This window comes from Podarcis raffonei, chromosome W, assembly GCF_027172205.1.
Source record: "Podarcis raffonei isolate rPodRaf1 chromosome W, rPodRaf1.pri, whole genome shotgun sequence".
NCBI lineage: Eukaryota > Metazoa > Chordata > Lepidosauria > Squamata > Lacertidae > Podarcis > Podarcis raffonei.
This window is the reverse complement of record NC_070620.1, coordinates 25,678,564-25,701,011: the sequence shown is the minus strand read 5'-3', so window position 1 is coordinate 25,701,011 and position 22,448 is coordinate 25,678,564. Positions and strand designations below refer to the sequence as shown.

Here is a 22,448-nt window from a genome sequence, read left to right as displayed (position 1 = left end):
TAGAAGGAGTGTACCGTTCTTCGGTCAAGGGTATACAATAGCTGCGCTCCCCTGCTAGAACCTCCAAACAAGCTCAAGGTCCATTTGTAGGAGAACGTAGGGTAGTCAAGCTTCCAAGACTCCAGACACATCCAAGTAAGGCGCTGCATGTGGCAGTTTTAAAAAAAAAAGGGACCGTTTGATTCAAGGTATAAAGGTTGGAGCTAAACAATATAAACTGAAAGCTTTTGCAGATGATTTAGTACTGACATTACAGGAGCCAGAATCTAGTACCAAAAGAGTACTGGAAATGATTGAAGAATTTGGTCATGTGGCAGGGTTTAAGTTGAACAAGTCAAAAACTAAAGTTCTTGAGAAAAATTTAACACCAATTGAGAAAGAGAGGTTTCAGAATGAGACAGGTTTAACAGTGGTTAAGAAAGTGAAATACCTGGGGATTAACATGACAGCTAAAAATGGGAATTTATTTAAAGACAACTATGAAAAATGTTGGTCAGAAGTGAAAAAGGACTTAGAAATATGGTCAAATTTGAAGCTTTCCTTGTTGGGTCGAATTGCTGTTATAAAGATGAATGTACTGCCAAGAATGCTATTTTTGTTTCAATCACTACAAGTCTTGGACAAAATGGACTGTTTCAAGAAGTGGCAGAGAGATATTTCTAGATTTGTCTGGCAGGGCAAGAAGCCCAGAATAAAATTTAAAATACTAACTGATGCAAAAGAAAAAGGTGGATTTGCCCTGCCGGACCTTAAACTTTATTATGAATCAGCAGCATTCTGCTGGTTGAAAGAATGGCTGCTTCTTGAGAACACAGACATTTTGGATCTGGAAGGTTTTAATAATGTTTTTGGGTGGCATGCATATTTGTGGTACGACAAGGTTAAAGCGCATAAAGCATTTAAAAACCATATTGTCAGGAAAGCATTGTTTAGTGTCTGGATAAGATATAAAGACTTACTTGAGAACAAAACCCCAAGGTGGTTGTCACCGATGGAAGCAAAGGCTCAGAAAAAGCTCAATATGGAGGCCAAGTGGCCGAAATATTGGGAAATTTTGGAGCAAGAAGGAGACATATTGAAATTGCAGAGTTTTGAGAAATTAAAAGACAAAGTGCGAGACTGGCTTCATTATTATCAAATAAGAGAGGCTTATAATTTGGATAAAAAAATTGGCTTCCAGGTGGAAAAATCAAAATTGGAAACAGAACTGTTAGATTCCAAAACTAAGATACTTTCAAGAATGTATAACTTGCTGTTAAAATGGAACACTCAGGATGAAACGGTTAAATCTGCTATGATTAAATGGGCACAGGACCTTGGACATAACATTATGTTTGCTGACTGGGAACAGTTGTGGACCACAGGTATGAAATTTACGGCATGCAATGCCTTAAGAGAGAATATTATGAAAATGATTTACAGGTGGTACATGACACTAGTCAAGCTTGCAAAAATCTATCATTTGCCCGATAATAAATGTTGGAAATGTAAAGAAACTGAAGGTACATTCTTTCATCTTTGGTGGACGTGCCCAAAGTTTAAGGCTTTCTGGGAGATGATCTACAATGAAATGAAAAAGGTATTTAAATATACCTTCCTGAAGAAACCAGAGGCCTTTCTCTTGGGCATAGTCGGCCAATTGGTGCCAAAGAAGGATAGAACTTTTTTTATGTATGCAACAACAGCAGCAAGAATACTGATTGCAAAGTATTGGAAGACACAAGATTTACCCACACTGGAAGAGTGGCAGACGAAGGTGATCGAATATATGGAATTGGCAGAAATGACTGGCAGAATCCGAGACCAGGGAGAAGAGTTGGTGGAAGAAGACTGGAAGAAATTTAAAGACTATTTGCAGAAATACTGTAAAATTAATGAATGTTAAAATGATGTTGGATTGAAAATAAGTGGTATTGGTAATAAGATTAACAAGAATATGCAAATATGGATTGATAATGGATGAAAATATATAGTTATAATAGGTTAAGATATAGAGTAAAGATAATTGAAAGAGGGTAGGGATTTGCTGAAATGTCTTTGTGAATGGGAATACAAAAAGGGGAGGTGTGAGGAGGTCAAGGAAACAAGTAAATGAGCCCAAAGATATTGAAAAATGGATATATTTTCTTTTTAAATTTCTTTTTTTCAGCTACCTGTTTTTTGTATTTTGTACCTTTTTTATTCTTTTTCCTATGTGTGTTATTTTAGTTTGTTAATTGTTGTTATAATTTTAGTTTGTTAATTGTTGTTATGATTTTTTCTATCTTGTAAACCTACGTTTTCTTTTTGTAAAATTTGAATAAATATCTCTTTAAAAAAAAAGAAGGAGTAAACTCTACACAAATCTGGAATGGAGTTTGTTGGATGGCATCCTGTATGCTAATTTTGAGCAACTCCTGCAGCCAAGCTGGTGCAAAACATATTGCTCTGCCATACACACTGCCCAGGCTTGCACCTCAGGAAGGTCTCTTCGTTGTTGCTAATGCAGCAGTTTGACCTCACCTCTGGAGGCACACCCCATTGTCTTTTTTTTTTTTAAAGATATTTATTAAAGTTTCAACATTTTACAAAAATAAGAAAAAAAAGAAAAAAGAAAATACAAAGTAAAAACAGTTAAAAACAAATCAGATTTTCCGTAACTTATCTTTCATTTGCTTGTTTCCCTGACCTCCTCACACCTCCCTTTTTTGTGTTCCAGTTCAATTAGTTAGTTCAGCAAATCCTTTCCCTTTTTGATTTTATCTTAATCTTTTATCTTAATATATTATAGCTTTATATTATCACCTGTTAACAAACCATTTTATATATTCCTTTATAACATTGCTACTAAAAGCCGCTTAACTTCAATCCAACATCATTCTAACATTCCTTAATTTTGCAGTGTTTCTGTAAATAGTCTTTAAATTTCTTCCAATCTTCTTCCACCGACTCTTTTCCCTGGTCTCGGATTCTGCAGGTCATTTCCGCCAGTTCCATATAGTCCATCACCTTCATCTGCAATTCTTCCAGTGTGGGGCACACCCCATTGTCTCTCAAGACAGAAGGAGGCTAGCCAGAGGCCTCTGCACTATCCCTCAACTACCAGGAAATAGCTTTACAGCCTTGATTCAGGACCTGTTTGCAGAAAGTTCTTGTGGGGAAATGGGAAAATATCATAGTGTGCTTTCTAATAGGAATGGTAATTGCCAGATGCTTAAAAATCTTGGCGTTTGAGTCATTTCCAACTACTATCTCCACTAAAGAGTATCTGGAACGTAGAAAGCTGTCTTCGTTCCAGCTAGCTCAGTCTTGCTGACACTGACTAGAATCATAGAATCATAGAGTTGGAATAGACCACAAGGGCCATCGAGTCCAACCCCCTGCCAAGCAGGAAACACCATCAGAGCACTCCTAGCCGTGACTCTCCAAGATTTCAGGCAGGGACTCTCTCCCAGCCCTTCCTAGAGATACCAAGGATTGAACCTGGGATCTTCTGCATGTGGAGCCTGTGCTCTACCACATGACACAACTATGATGTACAATCTACTCTAACCAAAGCCCTTTAATTTCCTTACATACACCCAGAACAAAATCAGGGAACAAATGGTCCATGAGGCCTTACCGGGGATGTAACGTTGAGTGGCAGCAGAGCAGTTAACATCTGGTCCTGGATATGCTTTTCTTGAAGAGTGTAGCACTGGAAACTCCCCATCCATACCCTGAAGGCATTTCTGGCACTCCACAGAGCATTGATAATTTTGGGCTTTATTGGATTCTGGAGTATCATGGATCCAACTGATGCAGTGACAAAAGTTGGGCATCCTTCATATCCTGCTGCTAACTGAATTGATTTGTAGGTTTTTAAGATGCTTACCTCTTTATATGTTGTTGTTGTTGTATACCCTTGACCGAAGAACGGTACACTCCTTCTATCTGGGATGGTCGTCCTCTTCCACCGTCCGCGCAGCTTCGGGAGGGACACACATGGAGCGGTGAGGGAGGAAGGGGACACCCGCCTAGCCAGCCAGATCAGCCAAATCAACCCTGGCGATCAATGGGGTGACAGATGTCGCAGCCAGATCGCCCTCACATCCTTAGTCTTTTCTTCTCCTCAAGAAATCCCACAAGGTTTAGGATCAGGGTTTTCCTTCTCCTAGATAAGCAAACTTCCCAGGTTGACAAGCCTCACCTGCCCCTCATGTACAGAATGTGCAGAAACCACCATTTTGACCAATGGGCCCCCTATTGGTCTTGTCTGCTTAATTTGGTAGAGCCTGTCTTTGCACGCAAGGAAGTCCTTAACTCATTGAGGGTTTGAGACCCATCAGCTACTCTCACCTGGTTTAATCAACCAGTCGAAGCCATTCCCGGGGTGTGGCTTCTGCCACACGCCAATAGCTTCTAGGAGCCAAAGGGAAGAACTGAGTACAGGGTGGGAACCAAAGGTGGATGCTGTTGTTTAGTCGTTTAGTCGTGTCCAACTCTTCCGTGACCCCATGAACCAGAGCACGCCAGGCACTCCTGTCTTCCACTGCCTCCCGCAGTTTGGTCAAACTCATGCTGGTAGCTTCGAGAACACTGTCCCACCACCTCGTCTTCTGTCGTCCCCTTCTCCTTGTGCCCTCCATCTTTCCCAACATCAGGGTCTTTTCCAGGGAGTCTTCTCTTCTCATGAGGTGCCAAAGTCTTGGAGCCTCAGCTTCACGATCTGTCCTTCCAGTGAGTACTCAGGGCTGATTTCCTTAAGAATGGATGCGTTTGATCTTCTTGCAGTCCATGGGACTCTCAAGAGTCTCCTCCAGCACCTCTTTATTACAGTGAGTTAATTACATCATAAATGCAATTGACGGTAGCAAAACAGTCCCCTTTTCATTTTGGCACAGTTGTTTGCTATTACACTTCCTTATTAAGAGGCTGCCATTTGTTATCCGGGGGTGGAGGGATTTTCAGAGGAGAGGAATTCACCAGCTCATCTTTAATATTGGGGGAATCGTTTACAGCCCCTAATTTATGTTGACATTTTAGCGTATGGTATTGCAATTAAGTCAGATTAATGAAGGGTAAATTCCGGCTTCTCTATTAAAAAAAAATAAGCCTTGTAAAGAACGTAATTAGCATGTTTGTTTGTTTAGCTGCTAATGGCTTAATTGCATCCTATCTTGCTATTCACAAATAGGGATCATGAAATGAGCATGAAAAACAAAGTGTAGCATTCATACTAGCAGAAGAAGAAGGACGTGGAGGGTCAGCCATGGAGGGGAACTGTTGTTAAAACTTTTGAAAGCCATCTGAACTTTTGAAGTGCTTTCGCCTGTTGCAAAGCTTAGCAGAGTATAGCAGAGTACTGCAGCATTTTTTAGGCAACTCTTGAGATTGCCCAGGCAGGACGACGATCAGGAACAAAGACTGACGACTAGTAACTTGATTCTTGTAGTTTATCATATACAGCAGTAAACATACAAGCTATCTACAAGTTACTATTTACAACATGACTTCTTCACTCTCAGCAACTCCTCAGCACTAACCAAACCACTTACTCCTCAACACTAGTGTCATAGGTCATGCTGCCTATATGAGGGACCTCAGCCAATCACTGAGCTGTTGCTGGGTCTTCTTATCTCTAAGCAGATTCCTTTCATGCTCTGTCTTCCCAGGCTGTGGAGACACTAATTGCTAACTTGCAAAGCTGCAAGCAAACCATGAATTCCAGCACCCCCTCACAGCTTGCATAGTGCAATTAGTTTCTGAGCACATACAAAGTATTTTCACCAACTTTGTTTTGCAAACCCATGCATTCACACAGCATTTTGTTTTTCACAAATGACAATGGCTTAGTCATTATATCTGACATTCTGGGCACTTTCAACATATTCACATGCAATGACAGTCCTGTGTACATTAGTTCTGACATTCTGGTATTTTACTTCCACGTGTTTTGATTTCCCCTTGAACTGCTCAGTTTTACTTAGTGTTATACAGGCTTGGTTGTCCACAAAATCTTTTCCTGGAAAATCTCATTCAGTGCCAAAATCCAACAGTAACTGCTTAAAAAATATTAGCTCATTGCAGAGCTCGCTCAAAGCAGCATATTCCGCTTCCGTGGAAGACACACTAACTATGCTTTGTTTCCTGGATTTCCATCCAATCAGTGATCCACCGAACATGATCACCAGCCCAGTTACAGACTTTCTCTCTGGCAAATTTTCCCAGTCGCTATCTGAGTAGCACTCAAGCATTTCTTCTCCTGCTGAGCTCAATTTCAGAGCAGTTTGCTTTAAGTACCTCAGTATCCTTTTTACTCACAGTGGGTTTGGATACCTGTCTGCTTAAAATATCGGGTCTACTCCACTGTGATATGTACATTAGGCTCCCAATGGCTGATTGGTAGAGATCTGGATGCTCAAACTCAGAGCTTTCATCTGATTGCATTCCTTTAACAAAACCTACTTCCATGGGTGTACTTGCCCCTTTACAATCTTGCATGTTAAAACGTTGCCAGCAGTTGCTTAATTTTGCTTTTCTGACTGAGCAGAAAACTACCATCACTGGCCCGGCACACTTCCACACCCAAATAGTTTTGTACGTAGCCCAGATCTTTTACTTTGAACCTTTTGGGCAACTGCGTGGAAAACTCCTTGATTTGCCTAGCCTCTTTGGCCACATATAGCAAATCATCCACAAATACCAAATGAAATTCTTGCTTGTTACCAGTGCCACGCATGTACAAACAGTTATCAGCAACACTGTGTTCTTCGAAACCTAGAGAAACAAGAGTCTCATCTAAACATCTGTTCCACTTGTGTGCTGTTTGACGCAAACCATATAGGGCTTTGTGTAATTTGTACACTTTTCCTTATCCTGTTTCAAAACCTGGTGGCTCTGATAAATAAAGTTCTTCATAAGGATTGGCATTCAGATAAGCCATCTGGATGTCAAAATGATTAATTTTAAGATTGCGCTTTGCTGCAATTGCAAGCAACAAACGCATGCTCTCACTTCTAGCTGTGGGTGCAAACACTTCATCAAAATCCAGTCCTGGTCTCTGGGAAAAACTTTGTGCCACTAAATGCACCTTATATTTATAACCACCAGTAGCCAGAGGCTTTATTTTTTAAACCCATCTACATCCCACCACCCTGGCACCCTTTGGCGGTGACGTAGATGTAAACACTCCATGCTCACGGAGAGAGTTCATCTCCTCTTCCATGGCACCCTTCCAGAGCAAAAATTTGCTCCTTAGGTAAATCCATTACTTGTTTGTAGCTTTGAGGCTCTATAGCTACATGGAACACGTGAGCTGTACCAGGCGTAAAACAATCTGGTGGAATTCCTATGTTCTTCCTCTCTGATCTTCTTGGAGTAAAACTGGCCTCATCTTCACTATCATCCCCCTCAGATTTTCGCCCCCTTAGAGGAGAGTAAGACTCATCCTTTGATGTTGGTGAAAAATAACTGGCATTCTGTTCACTAGCCTCAGGAGATGCAGATTTTACAGCCCTGTCACCTTTCTCTTCAGTGTTTACATTGCCTGGTTCCCTTTTAACACTCAAATGTGAGGAACCACCCTTTGATGCCTGGAACCAAACCTCTGAATTAGCATGTAGCCCACTATTTCCAACCACAAACCTCCACCCTTTGCCCAAATCCTGGTAACCAACAAACATAAGCTGCTGTGCTTTGGGGTCACCCTTTCTGCACTGTGATCGTGGCACATGAACCCATGCCTTCACACTGAACGTGCGCAATGATCAGCTTTGGGCTTTTTTCTGAACAGCATAAAATAGGGTGTTGTTCCAATCGTGCTGTGGACCAAGCGGTTCTGAACATAATTGGCTGTCAAGATCGCCTCCCATCAATAGCGTTTGGACAAGCCAGAATCCTCTAGCATTGAGTCCATCATTTCTTGCAGAGACCTTTTCTTTCTCTCTGCCTCTCCATTCTTCTCTGGACTATGAGGGTTTGTCTTTCTGTGCCCAATTCCATTCCTTTGTAACCATGATTGGAATGCATCTGACAGAAATATGCTTCCACGGTCAGATTGAAACTTTTAAACTTTGTGTGGGAATTGCCTCTCAACATATGGCACCCAGTCTTTAAACTTAGAGGAAAACCTCTGCCTTGTGCTTCATGGGATAAACCCAACTAAACCTTGTGGCATCATCAATTATAGTTAGCACATACTAGGAATTACCCCTGCTAAGTTTAAAAGGACCACATACATCAGCATGAACAAGCTGAAAAGGTTTCTCACTCACCTTCTCACTTCGAGGATAAGACTCACTTCACCTTCTCACTTCGAGGTGGCTCTTGACCTGTTTGCATACATTACAGTCAAGATATTTATCACAGCCTTGTAATTCACATCCATCACTCAAATCTGGCATTTTTGCTACACTACGCCAATTTGAATGACCAAGTCAGTGAGGCCACGGATGTAAACATTTTTTGTGTAACGCCTCATTTTTGCATGCAGGCTGTGCATCACTGCTAGTAAGCACAGACCGTCCCTTAACACAAATAAACCATTTTCTTTTTTTAATAAATTTTGTTAAATTTTCCACCATGATAACACAAACCACAAAGCAAGATGATACACAAAACCAGAAAAGGAAAAAGAAAAAAGAAGAAAGGGGGGAAGGGGGGAACAATAAACAGATAGACAATAATAACAAACTTAATTCTTCACAAGTCCAACCTTTTAAAACATCTTGGTTGACTTTCTCAAATCCCTCCCTTCTGAGTTTCCTTGTAATTAAAAGTAACAGCTTTCCAATATCATTATTAAACTAAAACAATTTCCAATTATAGTCCATCTTATTCACTTTTCTTAACATTCAGAATCCCATTTATTTAATTATAACTTAATTTAACCCTAGGCCTATTTGTTTCTTTCAAGTAATTTCTAATTTTTTATATTACAATATTTATTCAAATAGTCCTTGAATTTCCTCCAGTCCTCTTGAAACTCCTCTTCTTTCTGGTCGCGGACTCTTCCAGTCAGGTCAGCTAGCTCCGAAAAGTCCATCATCTTCATCTGCCAACCTTCCACTGTTGGTAGTTCTTGTGTTTTCCAATTTTTAGCAAGTAATATTCGGGCGGCCGTTGTGGCATACAAAAACAATTTAACATCTTTCTTGGGCAATTCTAAACCTGTTATTCCAAGAAGAAAGGTCTCTGGTTTCTTAATAAATGTATATTTCAACATTTTTTTCAGTTCGTTATAAATCTTCTCCCAGAAGTCCTTCATCTTGGGATAGGTCCACCACATATGGAAAAAAGTACCTTCTTTTTCTTTACATTTCCAATAAAGATTATCACTATTGTGATAAATCTTTGCTAGTTTTACAGGGGTCAAGTACCATCTATACATCATCTTCATAATGTTTTCCTTTAACTTCGTACATGCAGTGAACTTAACCCCTTTCCTCCATAGCCTCTCCCAGTCCTCCATCATTATATTATGTCCCACATCTCTTGCCCAATCAATCATGACCGATTTAACTTGTTCATCCTTAGTATGCCACTCCAACAACAAATTATACATTTTAGACACATTCTTATCATTAGTATCTAACAACTCCATTTCCAATTTGGTTTTTTCTGTTGCAAAACCAGTTCTCTTATCCATCTTATATAATTTGTTAATGTGATAATATTGCAACCAATTCACTTTATCTTTAATTTGTTCAAATGGTTTTAATTTAAAACCTTCCTGATCCTCTAACAAATCTGAATACCTCAACCATTTGTTTTCCATATTTAACTTTTTTTGGGCCTGTGCTTCCATTGGTGAAATCCATTTTGGTGTTTTTCTTACTAAGAGATCTTTGTATCTAGTCCATACATTGTATAACACCTTTCTAATTACATGATTCTTAAAACCACTGTGGGCCTTTATCTTGTCATACCATAAATATGCATGCCATCCAAATTGATTATCCAGTCCCTCCACATCATCATTCTCTAATTGAATCCAATCCTTGATCCAGCAGAAGGCAGCAGCTTCAAAGTATATCTTCAAATCTGGTAGGGAAAAGCCCCCTCTTTCTTTTATATCTGTAAGTAATTTATATTTAATTCTAGGTTTTTTCTCCTGCCAGATAAATTTAGACAATGCCTTCTGCCATTCTTTAAAACATTTAACATTATCAATGATTGGTAAAGCTTGAAATAGAAACAACATCTTCGGCAATACATTCATCTTAACCACCGATATTCGGCCCATCAATGAAAGTTTTAGGTTTGACCATATCTCAAGATCTCTCTTGATTTCATTCCATAATTTTTCATAGTTATCTTTATAAAGATTCAAATTCTTTACCGATAAGTTCACACCCAAATATTTAACTTTTTTCACAGAAACAAGGCCTGTCCTTTCAAAAAGGGTTTTTCTTTCCTCATTATCTAAGTTTTTTTCCAAAACTTTGGTTTTGCTCTTGTTTAATTTAAATCCTGCTACCTGCCCAAACTCTTGAATCAGCTCCAGTGCTTTTACTGCACTGGTTTCTGGATCTTGTAAAGTTAAGACCAAGTCATCAGCAAAGGCTTTTAATTTATATTGCTTGGATCCTACTACAATGCCTTTAACCTCCTCCTCTTTCCTCAACATGTTTAGCAAAACCTCCAGAACAGAGATAAATAGCAGAGGGGAAAGCGGGCACCCTTGCCTGGTTCCTTTCTCAATTCTGATTTCCTCTGAGACCACATTATTAACTATGATTTTTACTTTTTGTTCAAAATAGATCGCATTGATACCATTTAAAAATTCCTGGCCAACCTCAATTCTTTCTAGGTTTTTCATCATAAATAACCAAGAAACGTTATCAAAGGCCTTTTCAGCATCAATAAACATTAACATTGCTTTACAATTTCTTTTCGCTTCCAACCTTTCTATTATATCAATTATATTTCTAATGTTATCTTTCATTTGTCTCCCAGGCAGAAATCCTGCCTGGTCCTTGTGTATATAATCTGATAGAACCTTTTTTAGTCTATTGGCCAAAATATTCGCAAAGATTTTATAATCCGCATTAAGTAATGAGATTTGTCTATAATTTTTTGCATCAGATCTATCTTGATCTGTTTTTCATGCCATTTAGTAGAAACCTTTTATCCTCGGGAATTTTCTGCATTTCATTTGCCTCAAGAAATTGCTCAATTTTATCCTTATCTTCTTTACCTTTTTTATACAGCTGTTTAAAGTATTTCTGGAAACATTTTCTTATATCTGCAGGGTTTTCCATAGATTTTCCATCAGATACAATATTTGTAATAGTACTTTGCTTCTGTCTCTTTTTTAATTGCCTAGCCAACAATTTCCCACATTTATTCGCAGATTCAAAATTTCTCTGTTTCATCATTTTAATTTTCCATTCTATTTCCTGGTTAATAATTTGAGAAAATTGAATCTGCAATGCTTTAATTTCTTTTGGAATCTGTTGACTCTTTGGCATTAATCTTAAACTCTTCTCTTTGTCTTTTATTTGAGACAGAATTTTCTCTTTTTTCTCATCCTGTATCTTTTTCTTTATCGAGTTCTGTTGTATGAGGAAACCTCTCATTACTGCCTTATTTGCATCCCAAATGACTCTTGTTTCAACCTCTGTGTTCATATTTAGTTCAAAATAGTCTTTTAGAGTCTTTTGGGCCTTACTAATCATCTGTTCATTCCTCAACAACTCATCATTCATCCTCCATCTAAAGGAGCCCTGCAGGTATAATTTCATCTCCAAAACCACTGCATTATGATCTGAGCAAGTCTTAGGGCAAATTTCTGTTTTAGTAACCTTAGGGACCAAATCTCTGGATATCCATAAATAATTGATTCTCGAGAAAGATTGATTTGAATTTGAGAAAAAAGTGAAATCTCTCTCCATTGGATTTCGTAGCCTCCATACGTCCGACAAATCCTATTTATCAGTCATATCAAAGAAAATCTTTGGTAGTCTGCCGGAACTTGGATTTTTCTGTCCCTGTGTTTCATCCATTAATGTTGATGCTACTCTATTCAGGTCTCCCATTAAAATCAATTTGTAATCCATATAATCCATAAGTTTTAAGTCCAGATTCTTAAAGAATTCCACTTTGCCATCATTTGGTGCATAAATTCCCAGCAAAAGAAATTTATCGCCTTGTGCCGTAATTTCAACTGCAATGTACCTCCCTTCCTCATCTTTAAACAGCAATTTGGGGTTCCATTTTTCTTTAACATAAAAAACCACGCCTCTTTTTTTCACTTTGTTGGATGAAATAAATTCCTGCCCAAGTTTCTTATTTTGGAGAATTTTCCTGTGAAGTCTTATAACATGTGTTTCTTGTAAACAGATTATATCCAAATTCTGTCTTGCCAATACATGATAAACTTGATTCCTTTTAAAACGTGAATTTAGACCATTTACATTCCAGGAGTAAATTTTCAAAGACATCCTGATTTGTTAGGGGCCCACTGCCCCTGCCCCCAGTAAAGGAGAACTTTCCAATCCAAGCTCTTTTGCGTTTTTCTCCAGAAATCTTTCTTTCTCTCCGACAGTTCTTATTCTTTGTTTCCTTCCTTGAAATTTAAAAGATAGTCCTTCCGGGAACTCCCACCTGAAGAAAATGTTCTTTCTTCTTAGGGCACTAGCCAAATCCGTATAATTATTTCTCAGGGCCAAAAAGTGTGTCGGAATGTCTTTAAACAGAATTCTTCCCTTCTCATCTATCTTTAAACTTTTTTTATAATGGTGGCCTAAAATAATATCTCTCTGCTCTTTAGTTTTAAAAAACACCATACAGTCATGTGTAATCTTAGTATCTGTTTTAGGTCCAAATCTGTAGGCCTTGTCAATCCAGGAATTTAATTATTCTTTTGAGAGAACCCAGTACGTTGCAAATTCTTCAATTAACCAATCCTTCAAATTATCCTGCTCTTTCTGGGGTACGCCCCTCAATCTCAGATTACATTCCCTCTGTTTTAGTTGCAGAGACGCAATTGAAATTTGAGATTCTCGCTGAATTGTCTCTAAGTCAGGAATTCTCACAGTTTCCAAATGCGCCAGTCCTGACTCATGTGCTGATACATCTGAGTTAACTTGCATCAAATCTTGTCTTAATTGAGCAAAGTCACTTTTTAATTCCTTTATAGACTTTTGATTTCCTCTTACTTCTGTTTTAATTTCCTGAAGCAATTGCAACACAGACTCCTCAAAAGTTGGTGACTTAGAGTCCCTCCTTACTTTGGTTTTTGTTTTCTCTGTCTTTTCTCCTTTCTTTGCCCCATCCATAACTTGTAATTCTTTTGATCAAGGTCAGTCTCAGACACAAGGGGGAGCTGGACCATAAAGAAGGCTGATCGCCGAAGAATTGATTCTTTTGAATTATGGTGCTGGAGGAGACTCTTGAGAGTCCCATGGACTGCAAGAAGATCAAACGCATCCATTCTTAAGGAAATCAGCCCTGAGTGATCACTGGAAGGACAGATCGTGAAGCTGAGGCTCCAGTACTTTGGCCACCTCATGAGAAGAGAAGACTCCCTGGAGAAGACACTGATGCTGGGAAAGATGGAGGGCACAAGGAGAAGGGGGCGACAGAGGACGAGATGGTTGGATAGTCCAAGTTTTATTACGGCAAAAGCCAGTGACACTAAACACCACAAGATCAGACAAAAAGAAATCAACAACATCAGAAAAGAAAAAAAAAAGGATTACACAAGGGAACTTTGCAGTGTGCCATTCAACAGAGGAGATTTACGCTTCCTGATTACTAAAGTGCAAAATTTGGCCACCTCATATGATATTGAGCTTGAGGAATCTTCCAGAAGGTATTTTCGTAGAATTTCGGGGGAGGATTCCAAATAATGGTGGCGGCAGCGGAAAGAACGTGGCAGCATTGTTCACCCGAAGCCACTGCTTTCTTTCGGGGCCGGGAGCGGGCACGTTGAACATTTTGTCTCCCCCCTCATGATGGCACCCAGGGCGGCTTGCCCCCACCCCACCCACCCCTTTCTCCACCACTGCCTGGTACCTGATCCTTCTCCAGTCTGGTCTACTAATCCTATTTTAAACATGCATGGAACCACACAATCATGGCATTTTGACGCTAAATTACTAACCAGCCAATTAGCTGTGGAAGCCATCTCCACAACCATCTCAGAACATTTTGAACCTATTGCAGATATAGATTTACCAGAAAAAATGATGTGTGGTACTATGAAAGCAGCAGTATGGCAGGAAAGAATAAGATATGTAAACAACATGAACAAACAGCAACATCCTTACATATTGAATTGAAACAATTAGAACAGCACCATAAAGCAATTGGTTCTATAAAAATTAGGAAGCAAATCAAAGTTACATGTCAGAAATCGGAAACTATAGAAATTCAACAAATAACAAAAAGCCTGCTGTATCTGAAACAAAAATAAATATGGGAAAAGGAATCAAAATTTAAATTATTTGCCAATAATTTAGGCCACTACAAAGGCCACTACACTGTCTCCCTGCACCTCCAAATGCTCCCTCTAAGATGAGTGCAATGATGGGAGGGACTGCCAACTCCTCCAGCCCCCAACACCCACCCCGTGTTTATTTTTACTCCCCCCCCCCAGCCAAGTGCATAAAGCTGATTTTGTACAAATTAAGTTGTGAGTTGTCCATACAGATATTTGGAGAAACAGTAAAGAGGTGTTTCTTGGGACCCAACTTCTGAGTCTGTTTCCTCCACAGACTTCCGTCAGCCTCCAGGTGGTACTACTGCCTACAGGTGTCATGGAACTCCTCCAGTGTCCGAAAGTCCCGCCATGTGGGTGGTAGACCATCTTGCAGATACCTTCCGCAGCGCTGGCATGGAGCCTGGAACAGCTTCATGTAACTTCTTAACCAGGTCTTTAAAAGTCGGAAAGAAAAAGAAAGAAGGGAGGAAACTTAATATGGACACTCCCAAGGTCATCACTTATGTCAAGACCAATGATGCAGAGGATGGGAAATGTATCTTGGCTTGAGTCCAGAGAGAGGCAGACTTTAGAAGGAAGTATACCAAAAACTCACAAGGTCACAGTATAGCTGATAGTATACTTTATTGGAATGCCTGTCCTCTCTCAATAAGCAACAACATAAACAGAAATTCCTGCAGTGACAAGCAGGTATTTGTAACTGAAGGGTCACCATGGACAGCCAGGACTTCCTTGCAGCTAGACCAAAATCAAATTCAGCTCATAAAAAGTGACCTTTTCATTATGAGATGCTGGAGTCTGCCTCTTGCATCCAAACGATATCTATCCAAGAGCCACATGCTTCAGAAATGTGAAATCATACAGAAACATTTCTGAAACCAGTTTCACAGCTATCCTTTCAAACACGTGCCTTAAGTCTCAGCAAGAATATATGCAGATATCTTTTGTTCATGGCCAACATGGATTTAAATCTTGATCAGAAAGGAGGGCCATGACTAGGCAGGAAGAGTTGCCAATTTTAGGGCAGGTCTGTTTGGCAGCGCTGCCTCTGTTGGGGAAATATATAATCTGATATTTACCATCTCTGTTGTCTTTGGCACCTAATGAAAACCATCCTCTTTCAACAACCATTTTAAATAGAGGTATTTCCCAGTCTGTTTCTGTATTGGGGATGTTTTTAGATGATTAAACTGTTAATCACTCATGTATCTGCCACCCTGGGCTCCTTAAGGAGGAAAAGCAGGATATAATAAATTTAATAAATAAATATGATCAGGTCCATTTTGGCTGCAGTGATAAAAAACATACCAGTTTCTGCGACTCCTGGGCACAGAAGGGAACAAAAACACACGAAGCTGCCTAATGCTGAATCACATTATTGGTCTGTATGTTTTGCTATTGTCATAGGGAACCTGCAGCCCTCCGGGGGTTAGAAGATTGGGAAAGGTTGTGGAAGAAAGGGGTTAAGTTTACTGCATGTACTGCATTAAAAGAAAATATTATGAAAATGATGTATAGATGGTACTTAACCCTGGTAAAATTAGCAAAGATTTACCACACAAATGATAATTTATGTTGGAAGTGCAAAGAAAAAGAAGGCACCTTTTATCATATGTGGTGGACATGTCCCAAGGTGAAGGACTTCTGGGAAAAGATTTATAATGAGTTGAAAAAAATGTTGAAAAATACATTTGTTAAGAAACCAGAAGCCTTTCTACTTGGAATAATAGGATTGGAATTGCCCAAAGAAGATGTTAGGTTGTTTTTGTACGCCACTACAACAGCAAGACTGCTATTAGCCAAAAACTGGAAATCACAAGAAATAACAACAGTAGAAGAATGGCAGATGAAGATGTTGGACTTTTTGGAGCTGGCCGACCTGACTGGAAGAATCCGCGACCAGAAAGAAGAGGAGACACAAGAGGATTGGAAGAAATTTAAAGATTACTTAGCCAAATATTGTAACATAAAATAATTAGAAGTCACTTAAAAGTATCAAACAGGTTTAGGATTAGAATAAGAATGAATTGTAAAGCATTATGGATTTAGATCATTAAGAAAAGAGAAGAAGATAGTAAATTGAAGGAGTTAATTTTATTAGAAATATGATTTTGGAGAACTGTTACATGGTGATATAATGAAATTCAGTTAGGGGGGATTTGAGGAAGTCAGTTAACAATGAAAGTTAAATGGGGTTTTAGAAGTAATAAGTGTTTATATTTTTGTTTCTTTTTTTCTTTAGTATTGTAATGTGTTTTCTTTTGTGTGTTTTATATATTATGTCTGTTATAAATGTGGAAAATTAATTTAAAAAATTGGAAAAGAGAAACACATTATTGGTCTGTATGTTTTGCTATTGTCATAGGGAACCTGCAGCCCTCCAGATGTTGTTTTACTACAACTCCCATCATCTCTGAGCATTAGTGATACTGGCCAGGGCTGATGGGAATTGGAGTCCAACAGCACCAGGGTAGGAAGATTGGCCAACAAAAACTGGCAGCTGTCCACCCATGTTTCAGGCAGGAGTATTTTCTGCACTTTCGGTATACAAAGCATCTGGTTCATAGCCTTATCTCTACAGAGATACTTTTTTACTATATTGACCCCAAATGCCTACTTGCAGGTGCGCAGACTGAATTTTAGTTGCATCTACCTATGGAAAGTAGTGGGACTGCAGAGTATATAGGGAAAGGCCCATAGCTTGTTATTAATCATCTGCTTTGCATGGAGAAGGTCCCAGATTCAATGCTCAATGGCATCTCCAGGTAAGGCTTGGAAAGACCCCTGCCTGTGTATGGGTTTCTTGAAGACATATTATATCGGCTCCTTGTTCTCTGGCTAGCCTGGATAACCTATATCGTTTACAGTTGGATGTAAGACCATTGACATTCAGTGAAATAATTTTGATTGAATTAACCATATTCTTTGTTGCTTTGAATTTTGTGTACGTTAAGCTGAGGATTTCTCCCCCCCTTACAATTCTTTACCCCCCTCCCCCCCCCATGGAAGAGAAAATATATCGAGGAAGAATTTTCATCCCCTCTCTCCACATTCTGAAGAAGCACGCATCCCCTCCCTCCCCTTAACCAAAACATTTCAATAAAACAGTTTGTTTGATGGCCTCTTTACTCCTTTAAGATGTAACATCATGCGAGTGTGTTCTTGGTCTTTTCTCTGGTCGTGTTGAAGCTTCACCTGAGTGTCCTTCTCCTGCATCCTCCTCTTCCGCCTCCTCCTCCTCAATTACCTGTAGTAGTAACTCATCAAGTTCGATTCCCAGCTGTGTCAATAAAATCCCAGCCTCTGTTGGGTTCTCGGCTATAAACCTTTTACCATCTTTAAAAATCAGTATAGAGGCAGGGTATAGCCAGGTAAACCTTATGTCGTTATTATGCAGTTTTTGTGCATAAAGTTTCATTTGGCTTTTTTGCCTTAGAGTAGCCTGGCATATGGGACGCGGGTGGCGCTGTGGGTTAAACCACAGAGCCTAGGACCTGCCGATCGAAAGGTCGGCGGTTCGAATCCCCACGGCGGGGTGAGCTCCCGTCGTTCGGTCCCAGCTCCTGCCTACCTAGCAATTCGAAAGCACCCCTAAGTGCAAGTAGATAAATAGGGACCGCTTTCTAGCGGGAAAGTAAATGGCGTTTCTGTGTGCTGCGCTGGTGCTGGCTCACCAGATGCAGCTTAGTCACGCTGGCCACGTGACCCGGAAGTGTCTTCGGACAGCGCTGGCTCCCGGTCTCTTGAGCGAGATGAGCGCGCAACCCTAGAGTCGGACACGACTGGCCCTGATGGGCAGGGGTACCTTTACCTTTACCTAGCCTGGCATATGTCTCGACTCACCCACACTCTTTTCCCTTGGAAACTCAGTTCTTTAATTTTATTCAAAGTCTGGTATACCTGCTGTTGCAGCTTCTCTCTAGGAAATTTAACTATTACATTCCTGGGGGATTTTCTCCCCTTGGGCCCTTGGCAGCGATGGGCTCGTTCCACATCTTCTGCCTTCAAACTAACTCCTTGAGTACATAGCCAGGTTCTTAAAGTTTCTTCCAACTCTTTAGCCTGTATTTCTTCTGGAATTCCTCCCAAAATCATATTAGCTCTTCTCTGGTGGTCCGACAATTCTGCCACCTGTTTAGATAGAGTAGTTACCTTTTTTTCATTTTTTCTGGGCTAGCTCTTTAGCTTGAATTGCTAATTGCTTCACCCCCTTAATTTGACTCCTATCCGTAAGACATCCTCCTTCACCGACTTGATATCTTCTCTAATGTTGTTTTGGGAGGCAAGCATTAAGTCCTGAAAAGTTGCTAGCTGAACTGATAAATCTTTCAACGTTTTTGCCATCCTTAGGTTGTTAAATAGAGTCATAAATAAGAGGGAACTGCTGGGCGTCTTCGTTAGGCTTGAAGTTAATTTAGCGACTTTCTTACCAAGTTTGCAGGCTTGAATTTGGCAACCCCGGTTTCTCTACAACTTCACACTCTCTCTTTAGACTTTATTTTCTTTTTTCAGTTTATCTTACATTCCTTTAGGCCATAAATTGTTTAGCTTGGCAGGGGAGTTCCAGAGCAGATGACAGGCTCGAGCTAGAGCATGCACACTCTCTCTGCAAGCTGTCTTAATAAGACAACACGTATGGCATGTTATAGGTGACCCCATGCCACAGGTACCGAACAGAGGGTGGCGCGAAGCTGATAAACAAGTGAGAGCTGCGATCACCTTGTCTGTGTTGAACAACCAGCTTATCCATATTCAAGGATTGAATACAGCACAGGAGGTGTGGCTTGTTTTACGAGAATCACATCTTCATGTCGCAGCAAGATCCGCCCTGTTGCACTTCCAGAGGCTTTCCAATTTGAAGCTGAAAGTGGGGGGAGACTTGCAGAAACACCTCACCCAGATGAAGTTTCTGCATGGCCAGCTGGTGCAGAGGGAGTTTGAACTTCCGGAGTCGCTCTTTTGTTTTATGATTATCAACAGCATGGATGCATCGTATGCATTGTATGCGGTTGTGGCATCACAGCTTGGAGCTCTGCCAGCTGCTGATTTGACTGTTCAGAGAGTCTGCTCAACGCTCTTGAATGAGTCTGACTGCCAGATGGCGCTTGCAGCTGATGAGGGGGAGGCCAAAGCCACAAAAGCACCCCTCACAGCAGTGGAAGGTACAGGGGAGGCTGTTGCTTTGAAAGCCCTATGGTGGTGGAAGTGTGGGAAAGAGGGCCACCTGCAGAAGAACTGCAGGAACGGCAAGAAGCCCAAGAGCTCCGGGGCAGGAGGGGCCAGTGGCAAGAATCGTGCCAAGTCTAGCTCTACCCAGGCACTTGCTTTATTATTATTTTTTTATAATATTTATTGCTTTTCCAACCATTTAAACACTACAAAAAAAGAACAATACAATACAAAAACACTACATAACACTAACACATTAAACTAACAAAACAGAACAAAAACAAACAAAAACAGTTTAGAACACCTCAAACATTTTCAATATCTTATCTTTCATTCACTTATTTCAACGACCTCCTCACACCTCCCTTTTTGTATTCCACTTCTATTAATTGTTTCAGCAATTCCTTTCCATCTTCCTCTGTTTTCTATCCTATAATTATCTTAACACATTCTAGCCTTATTTTTTCCTTTAATATTCTATTAATCTATTTATACTTAATTCCTTATAATATTTCTACTAAAACCATATAACTTCATTCCAACATTCTTCTAACATTGATTAATTTTCCAATATTTCTGTAAATAGTCTTTAAACTTTTTCCAGTCTTCTTCCACCGACTCTTCTCCCTGGTCTCGGATTTTGCCAGTCATTTCCGCCAATTCCATATAGTCCATCAACTTCATCTGCCATTATCCAACACTTCAGTGTTTTCAAGAAGCAGCCATTCTCTCAGCCAGCAAAAAGCAGCTGGTTCACAACAAAGTTTAAGGTCTGGCAGGGCAAATCCACCTCCTTCTTTGGCATCAGTCAATATCTTAAATTTTACTCGAGGCTTCTTGCCCTGCCAAACAAATCTGGAAACATCCCTTTGCCACCTCCTGAAACAATCCATCCCATCCGAAACTTGCAATGTTTGAAACAAAAGCAACATCCCCGGCAACACAGCAACACTCATCCCCACCACAGCAACTCGGCCCAACAATGACAACTTCAAATTTGTCCATATTTCCAAATCCCCCTTCACTTCAATCCAACGTCCTTCACAATTATCCTTAAATAGATTCACATTTTTCGCAGTCACGCTAACCCCCAAATACCTCTCTTTCTCAAAGTCAAATCCATTTATTGTGAGGACCATGCCTGTGCACAAACATCAACACTACAATAGTTAAAAACATTAAAATTCATTACATACTATGCCAACAAAACCTTCTTCCCACAAAATATAAAAGGAGGGAAAACGAGCAACGAGTTAAACAGACGATGAAGGGGTCTTTACATTGTCGTCCATAAATCTTTCCCTGGCTTTCATGGCCTTCATCACAAAAACCGCTACCACATGGGTAATGCGTGGGTTTGCATCAACTAACGAAAATTTTACTCTATCTTCAGGACTGGTTATAGAGTTGGGTATAATTTGCAGCAATGCGTCTCTAAAGCCCGAGTAAATGGGGCAATAGAGGAGGTAATGTGTAAGATCCTCTTTAATTTTCATAAGGCAAGGACATAAACGATGTTCTACTGGGGTTTTTGTGTATCTACCGGTCAAATAAGCAGTTGGCAATGTTTGAAACCGTGCCATAGTAAAAGCCCTCCGAAGGGTGGGATCAGTGAGCTCCACCAAGTAGTTGGCACAGATTTTGACTGCTTTTACTCGGGGGAACCAGTAGGAAAACCCAGAGTTTTTTATCTTAGTGGAGTCCAAAAAGGCATCTTTTTCAAAGATCCATTCCCGAACTTTATCAGGGCTCCACAATTTGAGAGTACCTCTCTTTCTCAACCAATGTTAGTCCTGTCTCCTCCTGAAACTCTGTCAAGCTTTCCTTTTCCAATTCAGGTAGGGCTCTGATCCTCAAATTCGTCTGTTTTTCTTTAAGTTCAATCATAACAAGCGTCAACTTATGTTCATCAAGTTGCCTCTGTAGGGCTGGGACTCTCTCTCTCTCCAGTTGTGTTGCTTTACATTCAGCAGCAACGGCTTTCTCCCTGGCTTCATCCGCAGTTTGCCGTATCAAAGTAGATTCCTGTATCAATTTCTGGATGGTTTCTGTATTGGTATTCACATTTTGTCCCAGATTATTTATACTTTCTGCAATTAAGTCGATTTTAATATTTGCAGCATCCACTTTCGCATTTATCACGTCTGTTTTCTTGTGAAGCTGTTCCAGTGAATCGTTTATCTTCACTAATGCAACCACTAAGGCCTCTTCTGTTGACATTCCTCTTGGTTTTGAGTGTACTGGTACAGAAGCAGCTGCCGAAGAGGCAGGGAGGCCTGATGTTGAGCCTCTCCTGGGTTGCTGCCAAGTCCTCCCAGACCTTAATGTTTTTCCAGCAGTTGACTGGTCTGTTTTTTCCTTTCCATTTGCCATAACACTTAAAAGATTCAAGGTCAATCCCAGAGTCTCACAGTTTTTTATCTTGCAGCTGGAAGTTCCCCTAGCCCAGCTCTTGTAAAGCAACCAGTTTCAAAAGCTTCCACTAGGGGGAAACAGTTTCTATTTGTATTAAATTCAAATTCAAATTCAAAATCCTTTATTAGGCATATCACACCTCACATTAACAAACAAACATCATATACAGACTGTATAAAATACGGGCTCAGCGAACACAATTTATCCCAGTCCTATTCTTAACTCCAAGAAATAAATCGATGTACATAAATAATATAATACAACACAGCAACATCACCTACCATTAAAAACCACTAAGTCTCTTTATCATGGCCCATTCTTTCTTCATGGACAGCACTTAAAAATTCAGCTGCTATTAAAGTAATTTGATCATCGCTGTCCGCCAGCAGGTCCTGAACAGTTGGTTGTGTAAAAAACTGTCTATTAAATTTTAGGGCCTCAAATAATTGTCTTCTGG

At 40.0% G+C, this 22,448-nt stretch overlaps 1 protein-coding gene across 2 annotated transcripts in view; it reads right to left on the bottom strand.

Moving 5' to 3' along the window:
* LOC128406054 (uncharacterized) overlaps positions 1-22,072 on the bottom strand; it is a 262,647-nt gene extending 240,575 nt beyond the window's left edge. The window contains exons 1-2 of one of the 2 annotated variants that reach the window (XR_008328392.1): positions 21,345-22,072; positions 20,196-20,674 (exon numbers count right to left, since the gene is read on the bottom strand). Coding sequence is in view for 1 of the 2 variants with exons in the window: in XM_053373097.1 (XP_053229072.1) it covers positions 20,257-20,674; positions 21,345-21,949 (1,023 nt within the window). In the remaining variant the exon portion in view is untranslated. Of the gene's footprint in view, positions 1-19,778; positions 20,675-21,344 lie in introns of those variants that run through there. The other variant, XM_053373097.1, reaches the window with a different exon arrangement.
* Between the last annotated feature and the right edge of the window lie 376 nt (positions 22,073-22,448).